Source organism: Lissotriton helveticus, chromosome 1_1, assembly GCF_964261635.1.
Source record: "Lissotriton helveticus chromosome 1_1, aLisHel1.1, whole genome shotgun sequence".
Lineage (NCBI taxonomy): Eukaryota > Metazoa > Chordata > Amphibia > Caudata > Salamandridae > Lissotriton > Lissotriton helveticus.
In genome coordinates this window covers 885,120,712-885,144,932 of record NC_136057.1, presented here as the reverse complement: position 1 = coordinate 885,144,932, position 24,221 = coordinate 885,120,712, and the positions used below count along the sequence as shown (strand labels likewise).

The following is a 24,221-nucleotide window of genomic DNA, read 5'->3' as shown; positions in this document are numbered from 1 at the left end:
TAATTCATTGGCCTTCAGGTTTTATAATGCGTCAAACTTGTGTTCTACAGCTTGTCCTTCCGAAACCTAACCTATGTTTTCAAGATAATTGTGCCCATTTGTCAGTATTGCGGATTTTTGGAACACCTTCTCACAAAATCACTTTCTCTAGGACACGTATGTCATATGAAACAAACTCAACCTCAACCAAATTAGATAGGTAATCTACTATAACCTGCAGTTTCCCTAAACATTCCACTGCTCCAATGATTCCAAAAACAAGTTTTGGTCCAGTCACAAACTTGAAACACACATTGTCATAGGCACACTCCACAAGTTTCACTCCATTTGCAGCCACCGAGATATTTCCCTAATTTCCTACTTCATCAGGCTTCTATAAATATGAATCTCATGAACCATGACAACTATTCTTCTTCTGAGGCCTGCAACAGGTGTTACACTTTCACATCTCCACAATTCCACAATATTTAAACAAACTCCTCCTTCACAAACTCAAACTTGTTCCTACAAGTACAGGCTCAGGCCACCGATTCACAACATGACTTGACAGCCAACAAGTTTACATATTCACTTTATGCACACTTTCAATCATCTGGTCATAATATTTAACCAACAACAATGTAGTGCTCTTCATTTTCGTCTAAGGTATCAGCTTCACACAATTATTTGTCTTTTCCCAAAGCTCCACTCCTTGCAAACTATTCTGCTACTCCATTTGTGCAAACAGCCACATGTTTCACATATAAATTATTTTTCAGCAATTACATTATTACTTTGGCAATTTGTGAGGTTGCATTCACTGACCATCTGGTGGATAGTAACTGCATTAATTGTTTATTGTTAAATAAAGGGGCAAACATTAGTTTACATGCTAAATAAAAGAAGCAAATAAGGTGGTAGCTTCACCACTTAACTTTAGAAATACATTCACCTTGAAAGACATCTTGCAACAAAAGTGTAAACATGTGGTAATGTTTAATGAAAGGGCAAGTATTTGTTTACATGCTAAGTAAAAAATAAAAATAAAATAAGGTGGTAGCGGCACCACTTAACTTTAGAAATACATTCATTTTGAAAGACATATTGGAACAAAAGTGTAAAAATGTGATAAACTCTACAAAGATAAAAAAGGTGAATTACATTAGCATACAGAAGCGTTACAGCTTAGTACATCTGTTAATATTAGTGCATTGAGAAGTATCTTTTTTAAGTGACAGTTTAAAAAAATTACTGCATAAACACTCTTGCTTCCTCCCACCCTAAAAACAATGGCAATAGTGAACTAAGAGTGAAGTCTGTTGCCACATAGACCTCTCAGGGTCGCCTGGGTTGTTGTAATACATTGACAAGGTTATAATTTATTAAATCAAACACAACAGAAGATTCTGTTAAGCGCACATCCTGAACTAATGTGTTTCAAGGTGCTCTTATATGTGATAATGAAGAAAGAGGAAACAAAGGAAACTGGGACTGATGCCAGGGTTTCTGGTTTCATATTTTGCAATTCTATTTTATTCCAATTTAATAATCAAGGGCCAGATGTAGGTAAATCTGAAATAACGATTTCTTAATAGCGAATTTTTCAGATTCGCTATTAAGTAATCTGTATTTCCTATGCAGGTAAAGATTCAGTAAAAAATACAGAATCCTTAATATTCCTTATCACCGAATCAGTAATTGAGATTCGGTAATAAGGAATACCTACCCATTCATTTCTATGGGCTTGGAGGCCCATAGGAATGAATGTGAAGACATTCACTATTAGGGATTCGGTATTACCAAATCGCTAATTGCGGGAGCACTTTCAAGGGTGCCAGGGTGTCAAAAGGACATCCTGTTGCACCCCTGAAATGTGCATGTGGCCATGAATGTGTGCCACATGGCAAATAACAAAAAACAAAAACGTGATTTTTTAAAGGAAATTGGTTGGTGGTAATTACTGGTTTCTTAAGGCTCCAACGCACTCTTTAATGTGCTTCCTACATTGCATTTAAAGAATTGGTATTACCGATTCCTTAAATGCAAGAGCAATAAGGAATCGGTAGAGCAATAAGGAATCGGTATTTACCGATTACTTATTTACTGATTCCTTACCTACATTAGAAAAGGGTAAATACCGGTCGGTAACGCTAAAATTTACTGAATTTCGGTGTTACCGACCGGTATTTAGCCACCTAAATCTGGCCCCAAGTTACTTACTTTTTAGGTCTTGCCTAGACAATGCATACGCGGCCCCTCAAGACATGCTGTATCTCCTCTGTGGGCTTTCAGCATGCCCATCGCTTTTAATTTATTCATTTGTGTGCCTTTAGGAATTCCTTTAATTTCTGTGGTCAACTCTTCACATTTGTCCCTCCTTTCGGTGTGCTATTCCTGCCCACAGTGACTGGCCCTTTTACATGTATTATTCCTCATGTTCATTTCAGTTAGTTATGTCGCACTATTTTTTTAATTTGCTTTGAGTCAAGTTTTCTGATTGTTGGGTTTTTGAGTTCTATACCAAAACACGCTGAATCTGACGGTATTTGGGTCTGCAGACTTCAACCCTCTTAGCCCCCGACACCCCCTTAGCCCCGCTGACACCGCTTTGACCCCAGCAGACACAATCTATTGATCTCCGTTTCACCAGTTATTCTTCCCGGTTGACCCACGCTGTGAAATGGGATTACTGAGGGGACAGAGGAGCGCTTCATTGTGGTGAAGTTTGCAGGGTTACCCCCGCTTCAAAGAGAGATTCTGGCTCGCGGTGCTACCGTCCAGAAAATGCTGCACAGTACCCTTGGCTCATGAATCTCCGACATTTATCAGGTAATTGTTAGCGATAAGAGCAGGGGGCCAGGATCAGAACCTCTTCACCGGAAAAGGTTGATGAGCGTTAACAGCCCAGTAGAGCCGAGAGGCAGGGGCTCTGGGTGCTCTGCTGCCTGGAGCTGCCACTATTCATAGAATGCCGATGAACTGAAAGAATATGGTTAGCAAACAGCTTAATATGTCATATTTATTAGTTATTTCTGAAGCTGCACTTAGAGATCCTGTAATTGTATAAGGCATAAAATAAACAAACGTTCTTCAAGCACAATGTACCAGAAGTGACACACATTGCGATGTCACAGCTGGTGCAAATAATAATAAACTCTTTTGTACCATCTTTTTAGGTCCAGTCAGTGGAACCTCTTCTCTTCCATGGAAGGGTGAGGTGGCGCAAAGAAGGTAGGCAAGGTGAATGTTTGGCCTATATGAAAAGGTGTCACCACTTTCAGAAGTAAGGAGGCACAGGTTCTCAGTAAACGTTTGTCTGGATAGACTGCTGTGTAGGGAGGGTGCACAGAAAATGCCTGCAGCTCACTGACCTTCCCGGCTGACCTTATGGCCACCAGAAAAGCCATTTTGATGGTGAATAAATCCAGTGGATGGTTGTGTAGAGGCTCGAAGGGCGCACACATTAGGCATGTCAAGACCAGATTGAGGCTTCATTGGAGCATGATAAATGGTCATGGATGGAATAGATGTTGGAGCCCCTTCAGAAAATGAGTCACAACAGGTGACTTGAACAAGAAGGTTGGTCCAGCAACCGCAAGAAAGCAGATATGACCAACAAATAACCTTTACCAGTGCCCACAACAGAGCCCTGTTGGACCAGTGAAAGAATAAACAGCAAAACTTGGGATAAGGGTGCAGAATGGGGGTCAACACTCTTGGAGGCACACCATATCACAAATCTGTCCCAATGGCAGGTGTATACAATTTACAGCAAAAGAGAGGCCCTGGTCCTGGGCCATTTGGTACCTGGATGAGAACCACCAGACTAGAAGGGGGTCATGGGTACCCTGTGCATAGTAATCCGGGGGAAGACTACCCCCCTTTCTTGTAATCCGTGTGCACAAAGTGGTAGAGGGGGCCAAAGGCACAAATGCACCCGACCCCTTGGGGCCCTGGCTGGGCTCAGGGAAGCAAATGAGCCCTCATTGGGACTTCCAGGGCAGTCAAGTCATCTGGTTGCTCCAGTGGAAAGCATGGTGTACAACCAAATGTCCAGGCTCAGGGGACCCTGCGGCCCAGGTGCTTAAAGCCCCAGGTGGGCCTCAGGCACGGGGTTGGGAGGGGGGGCCCTGACGGAGCTTCGACCTTGGGCCTAGAGGCACCTTATCACGCAGGTGAAGAGGGGTAGGTCTCCCCAGGCCTGACGGAACCAAGTCCTGGGCCCTTGGTGGTGCGGCAGGTTGGATGGTGGAGCCCAGGTAAAGATGGCCCATCGGGGATTGGGGGGCCTCCCTGGGCCCACAAAACCCTGACCCGGGCACTTTGCCACACGGTGGGCCACAGGACAGAGCCCAGGACGGGGTCTGTATCCAACCGTTCGTCGGGCCCCGGTCAGAGATTCTGCGCCCAGTCAAGCAGGGGAAGTTTCCCCAGGCTCATTGGACCCCTGACCCAGGCCCATGGCGGTGCAGTGGTCAGAGGAGAGCTCAGGACTGGAGCACCCAGGGCATGGTGGTGCTCTGGGGCCCGGTCAGAGCTCCTGGGCCCAGCCGTGAAGGTGAAGCCTCCAAGGGCCCGATGGGAGCCCGTTTCAGTGGCTTGGCCAAGCGGCGGGCCGGAGCACGGAGCCCAGGATGGGTGCTCCAACCCCAGGGCCTCCTGGGGACCCGGTCAGAGCTTCTGGACTAGAATAGGCAGGGGAAGCATTCCTGGGCCTGATCGACCACCGTCCCAGGCCACTGGTGGTGCAGCAGCCCAGAGGGCGGAACCCAGGGCGGCAGCGCCCGTCCCAGGGCCTGGCAGGACCCTTGGGCCCAGTCGGAGCTCCTGAATCCATTCACACAGGGGAAGCGTCCCTGGGCCCGGAAAATTGATAATAACACTTGTTCTACCATTTTCTGTTCCCTTAGATATTGGACCCTAGTTCAGCCAGCACCTAGGGAAACCTAGCCAACCTACAGCTATACAGGGTGGGCTGACTTACATGACTCTCACCAGGTTTTATAACACAGAATCGCTTGCAAATCTCCAACTTGGACTATAAAAAACACATTTCCCTCACATTTCTGTGATGGAAAGTTCTGGGATCTGCAGGGAGCCACACACATCCTTCCACCCCATATTCCCCAAGTCTCCAGATACAAATGGTACCTTGCTTTTGTGGGTAGACCTAGTGCCTACGACAAGAAACAGCCCAAAACGCAACATGGATACAGAGCATTTTTCCACTGAAAGCATACCCATTTTTTCCAAATGAGCCTATCTGCTCATTTCACTCTCATTGTTATTTTATTTATTTTATTTGAAAGGTTTTATATAGCGCTGAGGTATCAGAGCGCTTTACATGACTACCAGACCATAGTTGCAGGTTACATTGTTACAAAGGCTATACAGTTATTAGAGCATAGCTACATAGTTACATGTTAGGTCGAGACAAGCAATAAGGACAATATGCGTAAGGGGAAAACGCAGGCAAAAGGAGAGATTCAGGGGAGAGGGGGTAGAAGCAGGGGAAGTAGACAGCCAATAAAGGAGGGAAAGAGGAGGGGGAGGGTGAGAGACACAGCATGAATGAAGTGAGGTAGGGTGACGGGGCACAAACCGGTAGACGAATAATTGCTGCGTCCAAAGTCCAGTAAGCTGTGATCCCAGGGGAAGAGATATCATTCCCCCAACTCCGTTGCGAGAGGCTCCCTTTACGCAGTGGACTCTCTCAGAGGGGTCTCTGAGACTCCAAGGCCTACCTACTGGATCCTTCCCCAAAAAGAGGAGAGGGAGTGCTTTGGCAAGGGGCGCCATACCTCAACTGTGAGTGGCTCCCTTGGCGCTGTGGACTCTCTCAGAGGGAACACTGAGACTCCAGAGTATAAGTAATTGAATGTTTCCCCAACAAGGGGAGAAGGAGTGCTTAGTTAAAGGGCACAAGGGACAGGGGGCTAGGTGGCGCAGCAGGCAAGGGGAGAGATTAAGGGGAGAGGGGATAGGGGCAGAGGAAGTAGACAAATAATGAAAGAGGGAAAGCGGTAGGGGAGGGCGAGAGAGAGCATGAAGGGGGGGTGAAGGGGGCACAAACCGGTAAAAGGGTAAAAACCTAGCCCAAGGTCCAGTAAGCTGTGATCGCAGGGGAAGTGGTATCATTCAGTGGAGTGGTGTGGCTCACTGGTTAGAGGCGGCAGACCCGGAAGCAGAGGACGGCCCGGGACCAGGGTTCAATTCTCGACGCGGCAGGGTCGTGGACCAGGGTCAGCGGATTCGATAATTCTCGCCTCGTGCCTACTCTAACTAGGGATACCACTCGGCAACTCTGGGCATTAGCTTGCTTCATCTCCACAACAGCCCCCCACATACGCCGGGGATGCCTGGTTTCACCTTGGAGATACCCAGCAGGGACCATCTCACAGGGAACGCCAGGACAGGTTCCCCAGCGGTCTACAGCGCGGAGATACCCCATGTGGGGTGATTAAGGCGCTTTACAAGACACCATTACTTTACATTACATTACATTACATTCCCACATCTCCGCTGCGTGAGGCTCCCTTTACGCAGTTTACTCTCTCAGAGGGGTCTCTGAGATGCCAAGGTCTACCTACTAGATCCTTCCCCAACAAGGGGAGAGGGTGTGCTTTGGTAAGGGGCGCATCCCTGCCTCAGCTGTGTATGGTTCCCTTGACTCTGTCGACTCACTCAGAGGGGTCACTGAGACTTCAGAGTAAGAATATTAGATGTTTCCCAACAAGGGGAGAAGGAGTGCTTAGTCAAAGGGAAACAAGGGACAGGGGGATAAGAGGCGGGTCGGAACTGGCAGGTCAACAGAGGGGGAACAACTGACAAAAGAAAATCGCATTAATACCAGAAAGATAACACATTCAATACCAGGGTAAATTAGCGATCCAGAAAAAGACAGGACCCACGAAAGGCTAGGGTCAGGGAGGACAAAGGGAGGGAGTCAGCGAGTTGAAGAGTCCCACAAGGAAGAGATACGGATAGCAGAAAAGGAAATGTATACGTTGTAGAGTCACTCAGGAGAGAGATGCAAACGGGAAAGCTCAGAATCACAAAATAGTGATATTAAGTACAAATAAATACTACATATACTAGTGGTTAGAGTTGAAGCTCTTCCCCAGTTCCTGAGGCTGAAAACTAAAAAATTCAATTCAGCAGAGGGATTTCCTGGACGTGTTCGGAGGATGTAAAGATAACGACCACCGCACACGGCCACTGTGGCGTAACCGTTACATCCTTGGCACAGAAAGGGTTCAAATGAGTAAAATGAATATGTGCTGCCAGCAATGCTGTGCATCAGACCCCCTTAAAAGAATGGTATGATTTATGTTTATACTTTTATTACATAGCTGTTTTTAAAGATACACAATGGAAAAGCAACACTTGCCTTTACAAAGGCATTCCTTTTGCTTAATTTGAAGAGTTTTTCTCTATCGTTTTCAAGAGTTCTGAGATTACCCGCATGGGCGTGACTATGCAGTGTTGCATTATGACACTTCTTTGTGATATGAATTTTCTGTAGTTGTACATCACAAGCAATGCACTGAAGCACCATACATATTAGGCAAGAGAGAGATTTTTATTGTGTTAGTTTTCATTCACTGTTGCTTGATGCAAGGCTCCTGCTGCAGAGAACCTGGCACAGGAGTTGCCCCAAAAAAGAGAAAAAAGACAAAGAAGAATGGTGGAGTCAGGAAGATGTATGTGTAAAAGAGGATTAGCAAAGAGTCAATTTACCAGTCAGTTTTTAGTTTGACTTGATCAGCACTAACTAATTGGTTAATCTGATCTCACGTTTCCCATACAATGCTCGGAAGGTCATGGGATCTAGTGCCATAGCAGGTGTGCATATAATCATGGTGTTAAAATGCATCTTTTTCAGAACAGGATTTGGCCAGTAGATAGTGGCAGACTTGAGTCTAGATGCAGATTGGACCTTACTTCCTGGTTGCCCTGTGAATTTGGAAGGCCTGCAAATCTATTCTACTGGTAACACGAAAACAAAGCGAGGCCTTCAAAATGGTGGTGAGATTAATTAACTGGTCAGCCCAATAGATTTTCTAAAATTAGATTTTGTTGGTGTACACCCAAAAAATTATTTTAGAAATTATTTTAACAGTGAAAAGTGTAGACATGCTCATTGCCTTGATAAAATCCTTCCTTTGAACGAATATAAACAATCAATCAATCAGTGGTTTATAGAGCGCGCTACTCACCCGTGAGGGTCTCAAGGCGCTGGGGGAGGGGGAGGGAAGGGAGGCAGTTCCGGGTCAGTCGAATAGCCAGGTCTTGAGGTCCTTCAAAGGTGTTCCCAGGTCCCAGGCCATGTTCTCCCTATGCTACTGCAGCCCTCTTGCTCTTGTTTTCACTGCTTTCTGCTCGCTTTTTCTCCTGTTTTTTGAATGCCTTCTATTTGCTTTTCCCTTGTTTTCACTGCTTTCTCCTTGCTTTTGCCCGTTTAGGGTGCCTTTTTGATGTTTCCCTCCTTTTCACTGCTTTCTCCTCTGTTTTTTGTGTGCCTTCTTGCTTTCACCTCGTTCTCACTGCTTTCTCCTACTTTTCCCTTGTGGTTTATGTGCCTTCTCCTTGCTTTCCCCCGCTTTTTGTGCAGCCTTACCACGGACCACAACCTCATTTCCGGAATTCGGATGGGCCCTCGTAACATTAACCCAGCGGTTCCCAAAGTGTGCGCCGCGGCACCCCGGTGCGCCGTGATTAGAAGTCAGGGGCGCCGCGGCGCAGGATGTGGATTGTGGAAATTGGGCTGCCAGGTCACCCTGCAAGCAGCGTGAGCTGCTTTGTAAATCAGAGCAGGGGTGTGTCTGCTGAGTCAGATCTTTCACAGTGGGCGCTAAGAGGGGGCTGTAAAATCTAATGGGTGGCGGTGGGAGGCACTATTCAGGACATAACAAAAGAACGTATGGGAAAGCTTTTACAGTCGCCACGCATCTGAATTGCTTTCTTGCACACTTCCACTTCCACACTCACTGATTCCTATTTCATCGACCTTGGACAGACTTTAAGACCAATCAAAAATGTGGAGATTGGCACCTGGTTCCCCAGTACAGACGTTGTCAGCTCTGGCCCTAACTCCGGTTTACAAATGTTCCAGGAGAGACTTGTTTATTTATTTTATGCGTTTTTATATAGCGCGGACTTTACCCGAAGGCGTCAGAGCGCTTCACAATAGGAACAGTAATGATACATGAGGAGAAAATTACAAGTGAACAAATTACAAAAGCAAACGTTAAGTTACACGAGGCAAAAGTGACAATTGTGAGCAAACAAAATACAAAAGGTAGCAAACGATACATTACAGGAGGAAAAAGTGAAATGTGTGCAGGTTAGAAAAGCGTACAATTTACAAGTAGGGGTATAATACTGCAATAAATGGAAGACACTCAAACACAAGAACAAACGTTACATGAGGCAATGGTGGCACTTGCGCAAGTATCGCGAGCAAACAAAATGCAAGAGGTAGCAAACAGTATATTACAAGAGAAAAGTGACGTGTGCATGTTACAAAAGAGTACCAGTACTGGACAGATGGCTCAGTGGGCTGTAGTGGGCAGAGAAGGGTGTAAGGCAGAGGGGAGAAGGGTGCAAGGCAGAGGGGAGAAGGCTGTATGGCAGAAAGGAGAAGGCTGCATGGCAGAAAGGAGAAGGCTGCATGGTAGAGAGGAGAAGGGTGCAATGCAGACGGGAGAAGGGTGCAAGGCAGACGGGAGAAGGGTGCAAGGCAGACGGGAGAAGGGTGCAAGGCAGAGGGGAGAAGGGTGCAAGGTGCAAGGCAGAGGGGAGAAGGGTGCAAGGGGCAAGGCAGTGGGGAGAAGGGTGCAAGCAGAGGGGAGAAGGGTGCAAGCAGAGGGGAGAAGGGTGCAAGGCAGAGGGGAGAAGGGTGCAAGCCAGAGAGGAGCAGGGTGCAAGGCAGAGAAAAGAAGGGGAAAAGCAGAGGGGAGAAGGGTGCAAGGCAGAGAGGAGATGGGTACAAGCCAGAGAAGAGAAGGGTGCAAGGCAGAGAAAAGAAGGGTGCAAGGCAGAGAAAAGAAGGGTGCAAGGCAGAGGGGAGAAGGGTGTAAGGCAGTGGTGAGAATGGTGCAAGGCAGAGGGAAGAAGGGTGCAAGGCAGAGAGGAGAAGGGTGCAAGGCAGAGGGGAGAATGGTGCAAGGTAGCAAAGGGTGCAAGGTGGAGTAGGGTGCAAGGTGGAGGGGGAGAAGGGTGTAAGGCAGAGGGGAAAAGGGTGCAACGGGGATGTGATGAAGTTAAAAATGTGCCCTCCCCGAAAACATTTCTGCGGGTGCCCATGATCAGAGCCCACCTCACGTAAACTTCCTCACGTAAACTTCTTGTAACGCCACAGAGCTCCTTGAGCCTTTCTCTAGCCTGGTTACTTTTAGTGGGAGTGCTTTATACTACTCTATGTATGCATTGAGATGTACTTTATAAGATCTTTGTGATTGCAAATAAAGTTTTATGATAGTGATGGCTACTCTCTGAATCCTTCATCACGTCTAGGCTTGATTCTTCATGTAGACCAGTGGTTCCCAAAGGGTGCGCGGGTAAAAAAATGGTGGGGAGCCATGGCCAACTGCCAATTAGGTCAAGGGAGCCACGGGTCAAAAAAGTTTGGGAACCACTGCATTAACCGTTCAAATAAGTCTTTGGGACCTGCAAGCGCCTGGATACACGGTTGGGTGATTAGCCACGCTTTACAAATCCTGACTGATTGATTGACAGAGAAATAGAGCGGCACATTTTTATTTTTGGATTCATTCACCAAACAAATAATGAATACGGTGATCAGCCCCTACACCTCCGTTTTGTGACAGAGTAAAAATATTATTAAGATGACATCAAGCACTCACTTCAAGAAGGTGTCCTGTAAGAGGTCGCCACAGTATCTCTATCCGATGCATATTGACTAATCCCGTTTCAAGCAATTTAGCAACTGCAAAAAGCGATGGTTCCTAAATAAATGTGACAATAAAATGAAAATATTTTCATGAGAGATTTCAAGTGAAGTTTTTCTGAGCTATTAATGCAGACTTTTCTGCGCCCCAACTTTAACATTTACATTTTAAGAACAGTAGAATTTTAAGGTAAATATGTGCCTCGCAAAAACCGAAAACACAAAAAATGAACATATGCAACCATACCCAATGCAATGTAACCATATTTTAGACAATCTTTACCTTATTGTTGCTATATGCCATATCCATAGCTTCAAGAGATAATGAGCACAGGGCATTTATTAAATGGTGCAGGGAGACATCATCCAGGAACCTGAAAAATATCAGATGCACAATAAATCCACACCGTCTATAAAACAGAGATACACTGTCACACATGTATTTGAAGATGTATAACTTACTGTGAACTTTCAAAAAGTCTTGAAAGAATATTGGCAATTACGGGCAAATCAGTCATGACTGCTGTCGTCAAAACCTCGGAAAGAAAGAAAGCAGTGCGTGGCGTATAAGAGAGTAACAGGAGCTAGATCACAGCATGTAAAATACGTGAATGATGCTTACTGTGCTTGGTCCTTCAACTACCCTCCCAGGCTTCAGGGCGCCCCCGGGGCATGGCTTTAGTCCTAGTATCCAAACCAGATGCTGAAATATATAAGATACTTTTAGAAATAACGAGGAAGTGGGGGTGACGCTCAATAGGACTTCAATGAAACTATTCATATACCAAAGAGCCGTGTCTCTACCTGTAGAGTAGCAAGAACAAGTTGCCATGAAGTCCCGAGGAAAGCACCATGACAGTGAGCCAAGTTCAGCAAAGTCCTCATACACTGAATGTTTTTGGACGTCAACTGCATAAAAAAAGAGGTCTAAGTCACATTTATGTTTTGAATGCCAATTTTTCCAAATGTAAAACAAAACAAATTACGAATTATTGGTTGCGACGTGAAAAATATATAAAGATGGGCATGGCAACATAATTCCAAGAGCGAAAATACTAGAAGACACTTAAGCTATGAGCACCACAGACAGCACGATAGTAATCAGAAGTGAACAAGTGATTTAAGTTAGGTAACAGTTTTACAGATAGAGACACTATTTTCTAGCAGACTGGTCATCTTTAACAATATTTCAATAGTAGTAAAATATATGCATTTCCAGACGGAATCGCTGATATGAAACGGTATACCGACCCCAGAAAGGGTTGGGTTGGGAGCTACAAGTTGAATTTAATACATATTAATAAACGAATGTGTTAATAAATTATTCATTTCAGATATAGTTCTGCAAAACATGTCACAGCCTTCGCCATCTCCTACTTTGAAACAGACTAAATCTTTCTAGTTTTGCTTGCTATTTCAGTTTCCAACTAAATACCCAACCAAAAATCAGTCTCGAAACCCTAAACTTCCATAAATCAATCAAATTCACACAGCCTTAACAGAGGTAGCTGACGACCCCCCTTCCCAGAACCCCGGCGCCTCGAAAACAAAGAATACAAGGACATTGGACATCTTTGAGGCTAAATCTTCCTTCTTCATATCTGAACTTAATCTAGCTAAAAATCATCTGAAAAAGATCTTCGACATTGTCAAAAAACTACTCAATTCACAGAAATGTCCCACCGCTAAAATCCACAGAAACAACTGCAAGAAACTCCACATTATTTGAAAACAAATTAAAATCAATTAAAATTTCACTAGCCACAAACATCTTCGTCACCTATTAGTACTTACCTTGCAAAAATTCAGAGGCGTCATCATTCTTCAAAGAGAATTCAAAAAGACATTATGATTATAAATACTAGCCTCAAACCTTTCATTCATTTTGCTGATCCTAACTGCGCATATTCTCAAAGACTTAAGGTTTTCTATCACACCTTGCCCGACGAATGTGGTAAACATTTTATTGTTATATGACTACTTTAAATCATGTGCGGCACCAATCCTGGTACACTGGCCAATGGTGGACCTAATCTAGAAAGCGTCAGGTAATATAAGTAAGCAGGCCGTGGGAAAGGACAGAGCATGAGCTGGTCAAAGTTGCTCAAGCCCGCTGCATCAACACCCTTTAAAATTTACCCCGGTGCAACAATATCAAGAGGGGAAAATGTTCAGGCCCAAACAGGTGAAGGCTCGAAAGGGAGTGGACACATCAAATGTCCTAATATCGAGAGAAGAAAGTGATAGTCACTCTGAAAGTTCAATCATGGTAGCGCAAAAATCTGTAACCCTAACTAAAGAGGACTTAAAAACGTTTCCTCTGGATCTGCAGCCTCACTAGAGGGATCCTTCACAAAGGGGGTGGAAGCCCTAAAGGCCACCCTCTGGTACGGTGGTACTGAGAATGAACATGCAGGCGATAAAGCAGAGGCCAGAAGCAATAAAGTCTAGGCTGAAGTCATCACCATTCTTTTGAACAATTTCTGCATACTTCTCTAGTCCACGTGAAATCACAAATTACACATCCAAAAGATAAATGTAAAGAGCTTAAAAAAGGTTGCGCACAGTGATGGCCTTTAACTACTAACCATCTTTAACTTTATTTTAAAGGACAATGACAGAAGAGAAATAGTTATTGTCCGTGCACACAGAGTGGAGAGAAAACTTGCAGGAGGAGCTTCGAAAACCAAAGATGCAGTGTCAAAGTGACGACTCTAGGGTGAAGGAAGCCATCATGAGAGATGCCAGAAGCAACGATGAGATACAATGGGAGGTATTGAGGATTTTCTTGTACCAAGACCAGGCAGCCAGTCTTCTTGAGAGGAGCCGAGAAATTAATCTATTTATGCAGATCCTAAATGAAAAGGACTTTGTTAATGATGGCTATAACCACTGCTCTGCAATTAGTTTGGAAATGGGTAGACTGACTGATAAGTGACTGTAAGGAGCAGTTGAAATTAGTAGAAATGAATACACACAAGCCAGCGGAAAACAGGCAACGGACTCCAAACAGTGCAAACAAGTGAATCTCTACGTGTATTTTGAGGTATTTGGTCCTGCAAAATGTCAGCGTGAGGTCCAAACAGCACCACAAAGATAAGGTAGTGTGTCTCAGGTCAGTCATCAGGCTGACGTCAGTTCAGAATAGAAGGAATTGCTGCTGGATTTTCAAAACAGTTAATGCATGCAATTGTTTGTTTTGTTGACCAAGCTGGTTTCAAGGGAACCCCAAGTAAGACAAATAGCAAATAATGCTAAAAGAGCTCAAAGCACAGGGACTGCTGCATTTAGTATTAACCATGCCTGCCAAGCTGTTATGGCTGAATGTTAAGGGTATGAATCCCCCAATAAGATCCTCAGATTGTACACTTATATAGTCTGACACAATCAGAATATTGAGATCCTGCAGGAGATTCACCTACATCGACAAGATCAATTTAGAATGAAGCACAAAACTTACCCCACTTGAATTTGGGCCACAGCATCCTTAAAACTGCAGGCGTAGCTATATTATGCAAGTAGGGGCTTGAAGTAGTGAAAAGGCCTATAGTGAGAGATCCTGGTGGGATATTTCTTACCTCATCAGGCGGATATATTTAAAAGCAATCCTGAATCAAATTATCATGGGACTAAAGATGAACAGACAGATGTTGAATAGTTACTAGAGGTGACAATAGGAGTAAATGGTCATCCTTCAAACCCATTTAGACTACAGGTGGGGAATGGGGCAAGGCTGCCCCTTGTCACCTCTCCTCTTTGACTTAGATGTTGAACCTCTAGGAATATAACTCAGACATCATAAAGGAATTAGTAGCATAACGTTTTGGGGAGAACTATACACGATATGCCTCTTTGCTGATGGCACCCTGTTAACGTTAACCAATATGGATACTTCATTGGTGGAAGTATTGACAAATTGCGAAAAAGCATCTTGCTTTAAAATAAATGTTCAAAACGGTGACATTTAAAAATTGACAAAACCGGATGAACAAATCGAACAACTTAAAGCCCACTACACATGTAGATCGGCCTCAAAGTCGATCAGGTACCTAGGTCGTAACATAACCAGAAAACTACTGGAGAAGAGGGCCTGTGCTAATTGGCCAGACCATAAGAGAATGATTAAGGGAGATTCAGATATATGGAATCCCCTGTTTATCGCCCAGTTGGACAGACTTCAGGCCATTATGATAAACATTTTACCATGCCTACAATATTTGTTTCAGACTTTACTGGTGGGCATAACTTAGAAAGATATTAAATCCCCAGAAAAGAGACCTTTAGTTATTTATATGGGCAGGGAAGACACTGTGTCAACGCTAAAATGATGAGGGCTCTCAGAGAAAAAGTGGTGTTGAAGTGCCCAGACATGCTAGCTTACCACAGGGCGGTACACATTAGAACATAGGTTGTGTGGATGGCCCAAGAAATGGAAAAAGTGGTTTCCCATAGAAAGTGCTTTGGCTGCGAGATCAGTTTGGGAACTACACTGGTTGCATAAATCCCAGAGACCTTGGAATACTTATTTAGCTGTACCAATGAAATGGGACTTAGAAATATGGGACAGAGAAACAAGAAGGGGCAGTCTAACATAATTTCCTTTCCCCACTTCACCAATACATGGTAACCCAATGTTTGCACTGGTGAAAAGGTCAGATACATTTAAGTAATGGAAGGAGGGATAGTACAGAGTTATCTTGTATTTCTTCAGGAGGGATTTAATACAATGCTTTGAAGAGTGTACGAGGGAAATCAGCATTACTCAGGCAGATAGTTTCCAATATCAACAGTTGAGACATTGGGTCCTACAATCAGAAATTATTATAGAGGAAAATTGAGACATGACTCCCATGGATAAATTCACGAGAATGCACCTAGTTAGTAGAGATCTGATATCAGCCATTTATAAAATAGTAATTGGTGGAGAGGAAAACACTAAGTTGAGACATCAAGAGTCTGGAGCTCAAATACTTAGCAGAGACATATCAGATAAAAACTGAGAAATACTCTGGAGAGAACTCAAAGATCCAAAAAAGTATCCCATTCAGAGAGTCCGCATACACTCCAATATCTGTGGCTCATAAAACCAGAAAAATGAAAACAGTTATGCCAGGGAGCAACCGATAGATGCTGGAGTTGTCGTCAGAACACTGGCTCAAAGTTACAAATCTGAAAAGACTGTCCATCAATGGAAACATTTTTTTTAAATATTTTATTTTCCATGTCTAGAAAGAGACAATAGAGTTCTAATAATGCAATTCTAGCAATAAAAAAAGAAATAGGATCATTGAGTGCATAGAGACAAGAGTCCAATAAACAGTCAACAGCGTCCCCCGCCCTCCTTTATGGTTTCCTGCTCTCTGAGCTCTATCCACTGGCCCCATATCTTGTTGAATTTCTTCGGCCACCCTTGTGCCTGGTACACCAATCATTCTGGCAAAATGCACCCGTCCATATTCTGCGCCCACTAAGTTACGCTCAAGAAAGTGGTCGACCTCTATGCTTGTACGATGTTCCGCCTGACTACCATCAACGCAACATAACTGAACTTGAGTGAGTATCTCTGTAATGTCTGTACTCCCATATATCCAGGCATATCAGCTGTGTAGCGAGGACCACCAGACTTCCTATCACTTGCTTCATATATCCCTGAACCGTCTGCCAATAAAGTCCAAATTTCGGACACTCCCACAGAGAGTGTACCAAAGTCCCCATCATCCAACACCCTCTCAAGCATTTGTCATTAGGGATCCTACCCATGGTGTGGAGAAATGTCTGCGTATAGGACACCCTTGTACAGTTTCTTGAGTTGTACCAGGCAGAAATCTGCTCGGATTGCCACTTCCTTAGGGTACCTGCATGCTTCCTCCCAGTTCTCGTCTTCTAATTGCCCTATGTCTCTCTCCTGTCTGGCCTGCAACTTATGCAGCAGTGCCCTGCAGTTCCTTACCAGGGTGTCATACACAATATCGTATGACTTTGGTGTGGTGGAGCCAGCAGCCTAAATTCTAGGGAGGATTCTTCCTCTATTATATCAAGATAACTGAGACATTTAACCAGTGCGTGTCTAACCTGTAAATAATGGAATCTCTGGGATTCGCCATTTCATACTGGTCCTGTAGATCTTCAAAGGAGAGCATTCCTGACTAGCCCACCAGGTTAACAACTTTAGTTATCCCTATCAGATCCCGCTGCCGGTAACCCTCAGTTCCTGCACCTCTGCCAGTGTCCCACAATGGTGTTTCCATGCTATCTTTCCCTGCCCACTCTATTCCCTTGTTTCCGTCTGTCAGGTTCGCACCACTACTGCCGTTGGTGCTATCTTACCTGTGTCTCCCTTTTGCCGTAGTATAGTGCCCTAAAGTACCCCCTGTCTAATAGCGTTCTCCAATCTGCAATAAAGGCCAGAGCTTCGGAATGAAGACATTTTGGAAATAAATATAAAGTCAAATCAAGGGTGTGCTGCAGTATGAAATACTGGAGGGCTCAGGAATGTTATTGTTGGGCCTATCCCATGGGGGCACTGATTAGATAAGCTTCCGACTTGATGTTTAATGTATAAAACTTGAAAATTCCATTAAAAATATTTATAAATAAAATACAAAATAGGCCAAGCTACCACCTTCATCAAAAAACCTGATTTAGATCCTGAAAATCTCAACTTCTGCATTATCTCAAGACTCCTCTTCATGGATAAAATCCTAGGATGCTGTGTTTGGAAACAGCTGAAAGAATACATAGGCGCAATGAACATTAATCAGGTTTTAGAACCGGATGGAATGCCGAAATGCCATACTTCAAACAATGGATGATGGGCTAAGTACCTTAGATAAAGGTGAATCTTGTCTTCTAGTACCACATTACATGTCTGTGGCATTCAGCATTGTTAACAATGCAGCCGTACTTCAAACCCTGGAAGAAAGGATGGGAATAGGTGGCAGAATTCTAAAATGGCTTGAATCATATATAGAAAATGCATGCAGCGAATAAAACTGGTGGACAATCTCTCAGGTCCCGTGCCTCAGCAAAAAGTAGTCCCTTATGGCATCATCCTTTCTCCAGTGCTATTTAGCCTTTACTGGAAACCATCACTGCTCGTCTGAATGAATTCAATATCTTTTTAACTTTACGATGATTAAACGCAGCTGTACATGAAGGTATCATTCCCAGAAAACATAACAACTCTTGTTCTTACTTTTAGTAAGCTACAGTCATGCAGGACTCTAGGCCACTTCATCCTGAAACTCCCCAAAACAGGAATTGCTACTAATATTCGTACAACAATCCAACACAAACCAGGTGAGCAGCTGCAACCCTACTTGAATACAAATCAACCATTGTAGAAACTTCAATAGTACTAGGCTTCATCATGGCTAAGGACCCAAACCTGAATGTGCAAATCAACGCAATTGCAATGTGGGCCAAACACCAACTGAGCATTTTCTGGAATACAAGCCCCTTATACCAATCGAAGAGTTCAAATAACAGTGCAGTCACTGTTCCTCTAAAATAACAAATAGGTGTTACAAAAATTTATATGGGCCCTCTAAAGGCTGCTCTCAATGATGCAGTGCGGTAGGTATCAAGTTCAAGAAGATCAGATGACATCATTACTACAGGGATCAGCCTAAAATGGCCTCCCATTGAGGTGAGGTGGTTTTTCAAGCTGTATTGTTCACAAGATGTTACACAGCAACTCAGCAAGCTATCTGTCCCAAACACTTGTCTCATGTTAGTCCGAAGTGGATTCCCATTGCCTTTAAACTTTCGCTTCCAAAGAAATTGTGCACCCTGACTCAATCCATCTCTGAAAGTGCCCCCACAGTTTAAAACTTGATTGCCCATTCCTTAACAACTAGCCCATCAAACGTCACTTTCAAGAAATAACTCAAAGTGCTCCTTTTACAAAGATCCTAATGAACAAGTGGCTACCTTTGGTAAAGATGTATCTGTAAGAGACTTAGGTTAGTTATAGATTTGTTTTCTTACCTTAGAATTACCTCCAGACGTCAGACTAGATGTAAGGAATCTATAACTAACCTACGTCTCTTACAAATACATTGTTACCAAATGTAGCAACTTGTTCATCTGAAAGAGACAGTTAAAGATTCCTTACCTTAGAATACATACCCCAGCAATACCGACCCGGAGGAGGTTCTGCGAGCCAAGTTTACACCAGAAGGTCCTGGAGGACAAAACGGGCAAAATAGCCATCCCTCCGGACTTGGCTTTTCAGGCAGTAATGTCTTGTGAATGTATGCAAGGACGCCCACGTGGCTGCCTGACAGATGTCAAGGAGTGGAACTCCACGTGCAAGAGCAGTAGTGGCAGCCATAGATCTGGTGGAATGAGCTCGGAGCCCCACTGGAGGTTCCTTTTTCGCCAAAGCGTAACAGACCTTAATACAAAGTGCAACCCATCTGGCGATGGTATGCTTGTGAACAGCCCGACCTTTCTTGGTACCTACATAGCCAACGAAGAGTTGATCATCCAACAGGAAATCTTTGTGCGGTCAAGGTAGAAGGAAAGCGCACGTTTAGGGACCAGACGGTGGAGTCTCTCCTCTTCCTTGGAAGCGTGCGGAGGTGGGAAAAAGGAAAGCAAAGTAATGGCTTGTCCAATGTGAAAAGGTGTAACCACTTTTGGAAGGAACAATGGTCTCGTCCTAAGTACTACTTTGTCCGGATGCACGTTGGGGCTTAAAAGAAAGAACTTGAAGCTCACTCACCCCAGGAGCACAGGTAATGGCAACAAGGAAACCTATGAGGAGCCTGAGAGGACAGTTGTGAAGAGGCTCAAAAGCAGTGCACATAAGAAAAGTTTAGACAAAGTTCAAGTCCCACTGTGGCATTACGAAAGGAGATGGAGGAAAGAGATGAGTAACGCCCTTAAAGAATCTATTTACAATCGGGAACTTGAATAAAGATGGCTGATCTGGTAGCTGAAGGAACAAGATAGCCTTTAAGAGTGCCCAGGGCAGAGCCATGAAGGCCAAAGAAAGTATAAGCAAAAGAAACTCTGAAAGGGGATTTACAGCCTTTGCTGTGCACCAGTCCACACATGTTTTCTATCGACAGGCATATACCATTTTAGTAGAGGGACGCCTGGCTGCCAAGATTACATTACAGACTTCAGGTGGAAGGTCAAAAGCTGTCAACTGTCGCTGCTCAATCTCCATTCAAGGAGGAGGAGACTGGACAGGTTTGGGTGAAGAACCCTCCCCTGTTGCTGCGACAAAAGATCCTCCAGAAAAGTCAGTCACAGTGGAGGATCGATGGCCATGCTCAGGAACTCTGGGCACCAGACCCTTCGTGCCCAGTCTGGAGCCACAAGACTAACTTGGGCCCAGTCGTGCTTGATCTTCTTCAGCGCTCTGGGCAGAAGTGGTACAGTCGGAAAAGCATACAGGAGGCCACAGTTCCACTCACGATGAAAAGTGTCGCTGAGCAAGTGCCACCTTTGAAACTCCAACGTGCAGAATTGCTGATGTTGCATGTTCTCTTAGGTGGCAAACAGATCTAACCAAGGCTTTCCCCACCGCTGAAAGAGACCTTGCACCACTTCCGAGTGAAGACGCCATTCGTGATCTACCAGGCACCGGCAGCTGATTTTGTCCGCCCTGGCGTTCAGAGAGCCTGCCTGGTGTTGAATCACCAGGGTCATGCCCTGATGTTCCAGCCATGTTCAGAGACGAAGAGCCTCTTGACATAGGGTCCATGACCCCACCCTGCCCTATTTGTTGCAGTACCATATGGCAGTGGTGTTGTCTGTGAACACCAGCACTACTCTTCCCAGGACAGAGGGAAGGAATGCTTTGAGTGCAAGACGAATCGCCCAAAGCTCCAGAAGGTTGATGTGGAGCCCTGACTCCGCCGGAGACCAGAGGCCTCTGATCTCCACCTCTCCCATGTGGCCGCCCCATCCCAGAAGGGATGAGTCTGTCACCACTGTGTGTTCTGGTTGGGGAAGGGAGATGGATCTGCCGTTGACCCAATCCTGTTTCGTTAGCCACCACTGCAATTGTCGTGCAGTTTCCTCTGAGATCTGCACGCAATTGGATTCCCCTGATGCTGAGCCCACTTGAACTTCAGGTCCCATTGCAGAGCCCGCATATTATACCACCTGGCATGATCGACCAGCATGAGGCCATGAGGCCCAGCAGCCTCAGGGTCATCCTGACCAAAACCCAGGATAGAGGCTGAAAGATCAGAATCATAGCATGAATATCCCGGACTTGCTGTTCGGGAGGATATACCCGAAACTGCGTTGTGTCCATAACCGCTCCGATGAAGAGGAGCTTCTGAGAGGGGGTCAGGTGTGACTTCGGCACGTTGATAGAGATTCCCAGCGAATGCAGGAGGTCTGCCGTAGTCTGGAGGTGGGAGACGACAGCCTGGGGCGAGCTCGCCTGCAACAGTCAGTCGTCGAGATAGCGAAAGATTAGAACCCCTGATCTGCGCAGATGAGGTGCGACCACCGCCATCACTTCGTGAACACCCGAGGGGCGCTTGTAAGGCCAAAGGGGAGCACGGTAAATGGAGAGTGCTCGTGGCATACCAGTGGGCCGGCAGGACACGGATGTGTAAATAAGCGTCCTACAAGTCCAACGCTACCATCCAGTCTCCAGGGTAGAGGGCAGACAAGACCTGAGCGAGCGTCAACATTTTGAACTTCTCCTTCCGGAAGAAGCGGTTGACTTTCCTGAGATCCAAGATAAGATGCAGGGCTTTGTCCATGGGTACCAGAACGTGGTGGGAATAGGAACCACGACCTACTTCTGGGGAAGGAATGCGCTCAATGGCACCCTTGGCCAAGAGTGCCAAAACGTCCTGTTGGAGAAGCGGCAAGGGGTCCTACTACATGCGATGGTACTGAGGTGGCATGAAGGGAGAGGTAGTCTCGAAAGGGAGGGAGTAGCCCCTTCAGACTATCTGCAAATCCCACCTGTCCGACGTGATGATGCGCCAGTGGAGGAGTTGATGGCGGATATTGCAGCCCACTGGCGTTTGGTGGCACTAGAAGGTCGGACTAGGAGGGTTTGGAGGCTGCTCAGAGGGGGCGGTGGTGAACTGGCCCGCCTGCTGACCCCCAGAGCCATGCCGGTGATTCCCACGTCCCCCGGCCACGCTGGGGCTGAACAGCCTGTGCCGGCCTTTGGCTCTGGGCGGGACGTTGTGGGGCACCCCTTCCGTAGCCAGGAAAGGGGCGCAAGGCAGACTGCACAGGGCGGGTGGTGGAGAGGTCCAAAGACCTGGCCCTAGCCCGAGTCCTTAAAGCGCTCTAGCACATTTTCTGCCTTGTCGCCGAAAAGGCGACAGCCATCAAAAGGCATGTCCATAACAGTGGATTGGACATCCCCGGAAAAACCAATCTAACGCAACCAGGCGTAGCGTCTAAGGGCTACTGATGTGGAAATAGTCCTGCCAAGTGTGTCGGCGCTTTCCAGCCCACAGCGGATGGTAAACTTCGCTGCGTCTCTCACCTCGGCAACTGCACAGGAGAGTACGGCCCGGGTCTCCTCCGGGCACTGAGGCAGCACCTTCGCCACCGTGTCCCACACAGTGTAAAACTTTGCACTTATCGCTATTTTCACTGATTATTTAATTACCAGGGGAGTTTAGGATTTCCCCCTAAAAACTATCATATCTCCATTTAGGAATTGGTACCATATCCTGTATAACGCTGTGTACTCGCAGTTAAGTGCCCCATGAAAAAACAATCTTTCTCATCCACCAAGAGGCATACCTGACTGCAGAAATTTTTAAGGTCGGACAATTCTAAAGTTTTATTTATTTTGGCTTACTTTGTCCTGTATGTCTTCTTTAGTAAAATTAGGTTCGAAATTCAATGTTTGTAATCGGTTTCGATATACATCCTTTTCTCTCGCCGTGCAGGAGGTACATTGCTCTAACTTGGTTGGCGTTGACGAAGAGGAATAGAATGTTTACGACCCTACCATAATTCTAAGGTGCATGAATTTCAAAATGACTGCTTCTTTCCATGATTATGTATATGCTTTTATGTTATTTAAGCTGGAATACAATATCCGTTAGTTTGTTGTAACAACGTATCCCTATGGAATATCTCAGAGTATGTAAAACCTCAGTGCATGTTGTTTAAAAACCTTTAAGAGTTATTGCTTATAAGGTTTTTTAAGTATTTGATACGTTGCCATTAGAGTTTAATCATACTTTAATGTGGTCATTGAGTATCATATCATTCATGAATGCGCCTTGATTAAATAGTCCGTTCATATTGTTTAGTCACTGTTTCATCTGGTTACTGAACCAATTGGGTTCCTTACATAGTTAGTATCTGCACAGAGATCGCTCTTTATATTTACATCCTTTGTGGCTCTCATTTGGTATTTGATTTTCAATCTGCATAAATAACATCCATCAATTCGTGACTAAAAGTGGTAAGGACAGAATATAACTAACCATAGGGTTACATGTATTACTACAGAATCAGGACCATATCATTTCCTGTTTTCTTCTCACTCGAGGAATCGAACGGAGGGCATTCCCCTACCCAAAGAATTTTTAACTAAAAGTGAGTTGTTCACTATTATATCTTCAGATGAAATAATTGCTAATCGTCATGTGGTTAATAACCTGTCATGTTTGGGGATTGACTAGACAAATAGGATATTTTTAATATGAATTTTTTGTGGTGACCAATATCCTGTTTGCCACATATTGTATATATCCCAGACAAAAATATTGTTTTGACAATTTGCTTATATCTTTATCTTTTTCTTTATCTTTTTTTCCTTTCATATCCTCTCCTCTTTTCATGTTTATTATTAATCTGATGATTTTGGGTACTTATCATATTGTTGATGAGGTTATATTAAATGTTACCTTTAGAGAACATGATGTAATATATAGGAACTAAGATGACAGTAGGAGGTTCCTTCCGTTTTAATAAATGTGTTAATATATTATTGCCTTTTTTAAAGAAAATTGAATACTTTATAATGTGTAACACTTTGATGAAATATTTTTATGATGGTGTTTTCCTTTTCTTCTATGTATGTTGCAGATTTAAACAAATCTTGCTCCTTGTGGCTCCTGAAGAAGGCGTTTTCTACGCCGAAAAGCGTGTCGATGTTATTTGCCACCTTGCTTGGATATTTTGATTAAAACTGTTATGCCCTTTTTATATACTGATGATTATTGCTTGTATTGAATTATATTAATCTATGTTTTAATGTCCTGTCTACAGACAGTTTATATTAGTCATATATTATATGATTTTTAATGTGTCTATTAATCTGATGGTACTATCTATTGTTATTTTTTGGGGTTTTCTTGCTGTCATATTATGT

The 24,221-nt window shown here is 44.6% G+C and overlaps 1 protein-coding gene across 2 annotated transcripts in view; it reads right to left on the bottom strand.

Moving 5' to 3' along the window:
• The window catches only part of MON2 (MON2 regulator of endosome-to-Golgi trafficking), a 1,009,595-nt gene that overhangs the window by 324,548 nt on the left and 660,826 nt on the right, over positions 1–24,221 (bottom strand). For both annotated transcript variants that reach the window (XM_078675668.1, XM_078675659.1), the window contains exons 16-20: positions 11,696–11,800; positions 11,514–11,594; positions 11,354–11,427; positions 11,175–11,265; positions 10,848–10,949 (exon numbers count right to left, since the gene is read on the bottom strand). In XM_078675668.1, the coding sequence (XP_078531794.1) occupies positions 10,848–10,949; positions 11,175–11,265; positions 11,354–11,427; positions 11,514–11,594; positions 11,696–11,800 (453 nt within the window). The remainder of the gene's footprint in view (positions 1–10,847; positions 10,950–11,174; positions 11,266–11,353; positions 11,428–11,513; positions 11,595–11,695; positions 11,801–24,221) is intronic.